The sequence below is a fragment of the Solanum dulcamara genome, chromosome 3 (assembly GCF_947179165.1).
Source record: "Solanum dulcamara chromosome 3, daSolDulc1.2, whole genome shotgun sequence".
Taxonomy (NCBI): Eukaryota; Viridiplantae; Streptophyta; class Magnoliopsida; order Solanales; family Solanaceae; genus Solanum; species Solanum dulcamara.
Genome location: NC_077239.1, coordinates 20,980,917 through 20,983,954, shown reverse-complemented (window position 1 = coordinate 20,983,954; position 3,038 = coordinate 20,980,917). Strand labels below are relative to the sequence as shown.

At 34.3% G+C, this 3,038-nt stretch overlaps 1 protein-coding gene across 1 annotated transcript; it reads right to left on the bottom strand.

Annotated features, from left to right (window-relative positions):
- Positions 1-455: 455 nt before the first annotated feature.
- LOC129881594 (G-type lectin S-receptor-like serine/threonine-protein kinase SD2-5) lies at positions 456-2,762 on the bottom strand. Its single transcript, XM_055955755.1, has 3 exons — positions 2,315-2,762; positions 854-2,095; positions 456-758 (listed from the first exon to the last, which is right to left on the bottom strand). The coding sequence occupies exons 1-2, from the start codon at positions 2,705-2,707 to the stop codon at positions 1,073-1,075; spliced, it is 1,416 nt and encodes a 471-aa protein (XP_055811730.1). The 5' UTR covers positions 2,708-2,762; the 3' UTR covers positions 456-758; positions 854-1,072.
- Positions 2,763-3,038: the final 276 nt, after the last annotated feature.

The following is a 3,038-nucleotide window of genomic DNA, read 5'->3' as shown; positions in this document are numbered from 1 at the left end:
TATCAGATTGCAGATATCTTCACCAAAGGCCTTCCGTTGATGTTATTTCAGGATTTTTGGGACAGTCTTAGCATTCGGCGACCTCCCGCTTCGACTGCGAGGGTTGTTAGAATATATGAAAATATATTCTGATAGATTGTAACAGATTGTATATATTTAGTTCCTAATATGGATATATTTAGTTTATTTAGTTCCTAATATAGAGATATTTAGTTTCCTTAATGATAGCATAATTATACTCTTGTATTTGTGTATATAAACTATTGAGGTTAATGAAATAAATCAAGGGATTAATCTCTTTCAGAATGCAATTCCTTCACCCGAAAAATGAGTGATGTTTCAGCTATTGGGCCATCACCCACTTGGACATTCTTCCAATGCTTTAGGATACAGTAGGTATCATGTTAAATTATCATATAATGCTTGATTTTAGACTAGTGCCAATTGTCGTTTTGTTTTTGATAAAACTGGCTAAATACATGTTTGTAATGGGGATGCAATTGAAGTTACTTAATAATTTAAATAGTCACTGAGCTAAAAAGAACTTAGATGAAGAATGAGTCTCTCCTTATCTAGCTATCTGAAGTTTAGGTCTAGGTTGGAAAGTTAAGAAACAAATCAAAAGAGTATTGCAACAATCTAGTTTACAAATTGAACAAAACAACTTAAATATTTTATACTAGGACACTTGGCCGTATTTTGTAAGTTAGCTTTCCTCAATTTTTCGAGCAAGAATATTGTAGCCGTTTCTCTCCAACCTTAGACATCAACAAATTCAACATGTCAGTTTAGGAATGGAAAAATCTCTTGTGAAGTAACAACATTTTAACCCCTAAAAAGATTGCTTGCATACCTTTGGCATTTCTATTTCTTGGAAGTTCTGCTCAATCTCAGGCATTTCATCAATTCTCCTCTATCTGCTTTTGAATTTGAAGTTGTCAAAATCAACTTTTTGGTTACAAGTTTAGTATCTGTCGCTCAAGTTTCATCCTTTGTTTTTCATGAGTGTCAGTCAATTACTATCTCAATGTAGAAAATGTTATCTTGAAAACAAAATTTCAGCTATACAATGTCAATTGTTGTGACCTGTATCTACAGACGACTTTCTTCTCTTTCGGATTACATAGTATCCAATCCCTCCTAAAACAAGTAATAATACAACTCCATCAACCACTCCTACAACAATTGGAATCCATTTCTTCCAATGAGAGTGCTTATCATGACCTTGATCAGTTCCCTTTGGTACCTTTACCATATAACTCAGTCTTCCATCTCTTTCTATTTGTTTAACTCCTCTAGCTAGTCCATACACATAGCATTCTCCAGGTTTCGCGGGATCATCCTCAGAATCTTCAAGTGAAAAATGTAATGCCGCAACACAAGTGCAGTTAACCAAACACAAATTTGCACATATTTCTTTGCTGACATTGACCTTATAAGGATTGCTTCTTAATACACTCGTAACACCTTGTAATTCTAGCATTTGGGAATCATTTCTTCCACAAAATCCCTCAGTTACTTTTTCAGTGCAATCAGAAAGCAATCCATCTCCTCTTTTTATTAGCCTTATGCAAGAGCACTTCTCGGAAAATGTACAAATTCCATAAGGTTTACATGCCAATGGAAGATCACAACTAGTATTTAGAGCTTGATATGAAGCTTCAAACTTTCCTTTGTCAGATGAGTAATAGTAGAATCCCAAATTCCCTGTGCTATTTCCCAATGCTAAAAATCTCAGGGGCTGTGGCTTGTCTGATTTTATCCTTCCAATTCTACGATTTTCGTTGTTGAATATCTCCAGCGCGTTAGAAGTTAACTCAACATATGTGATATTCAGACCATCCAATTCCAAAGGTTTATATTCCCAATACGAGTACTTTGATTTTCCAGAGTACAAGTACAATGCAATCTTGTCATACTGAATCTCAAAAGAATATGACAAACTAGAGTTGCTAGGGAAAGACGTTAACCGTGTTCTTGAGCTTAGTCTCTGACCCCAAAGCATAATATTAGTTGGAAAATTGAAACTTTGCCATTTTATCAAGTTCAAAGCATCAACTAAGACCAAATTACCTGTCCCAAGTAAGTGCAATCTCTGCAGAAGAAGTAAAAAAATTGCATTCACTATTAATGTTGCACATTATAATTTGGCCTTTTTGTAGTTTTACCTCGGAAAAACCATATACTTTAGTGGTTTGAGAACATACAAATTACCCTGTTAGTACTTTGCCAGAAAAGGCAATATTTTTGCTGCATATACATTTTATCTAAAGACATTATTTATGTGTCAAACTGAAAATTGACAATTAATTACCTTCACACCTTGTCCTGAAGTTCCAGCTTTCCATCCAACTCTGTCTTCTTGACCCCCCTTCAGCAGTAAGTCTCCATATTGAGTTAGCTGAAGTGTACATTTGTCTATTGTGTAGAACTGTGACAAATGACCAGAACTCCAAACCTTCACATCTCCCAGAAAAACATCAAGTGAACATGTGTATTTATCATTATTGGCTTCAACACTGATTGCACCTCTAAAATTTGGTCCAATTTGGTTGTGATCAGTTTCCATTAGAAAAGCCCTGCCTATGAATCCTCTGCTATATGTTGTTGGTATAGCAAGACTTACCTGATAACCAATGTGAACATCAGAGGTGCAGTAGCCATGAGCCAACCAGTAAATGAGAAAAACAAGCTCATTAATTTTCATGTGTGGAATGTCACTTACATCAGCTATGGTTTCTTCTTCTGATAGCTAGGTATTATTTAGGAAAGTATAAACAAGAGAAAAGAAAATAAAAGTTTGTCACGGTTATAACGTGGATCAATTGGTAGCTTGTTAGAATTATGCAGTTATTAATAATGTATAGATTAATTATGAGTGAATCTATGTATTATTTTATGCAGGTATTAATTATGCAGAACTAATTATTCATGTACTAGTTATTCCGCCTTGTAATGAATATCTTTCCTCATAATTTTTACCAGTATTAATTACACAGATTTTTAAATTGTCAACCAACTGTCATATTGATTTTATA

What these genes read in the sequence shown, in the direction of transcription:
- LOC129881594 (XM_055955755.1), bottom strand. Translation starts at nt 2,707, where the DNA reads ATGAAAATTAATGAGCTTGTTTTTCTCATTTACTGGTTGGCTCATGGC. An exon ending in CTTCAGGACAAGGTGTGAAG is followed by an intron (nt 2,096 to 2,314) that starts GTAATTAATTGT and finishes CTTCTTCTGCAG; the next exon opens with AGATTGCACTTACTTGGGAC.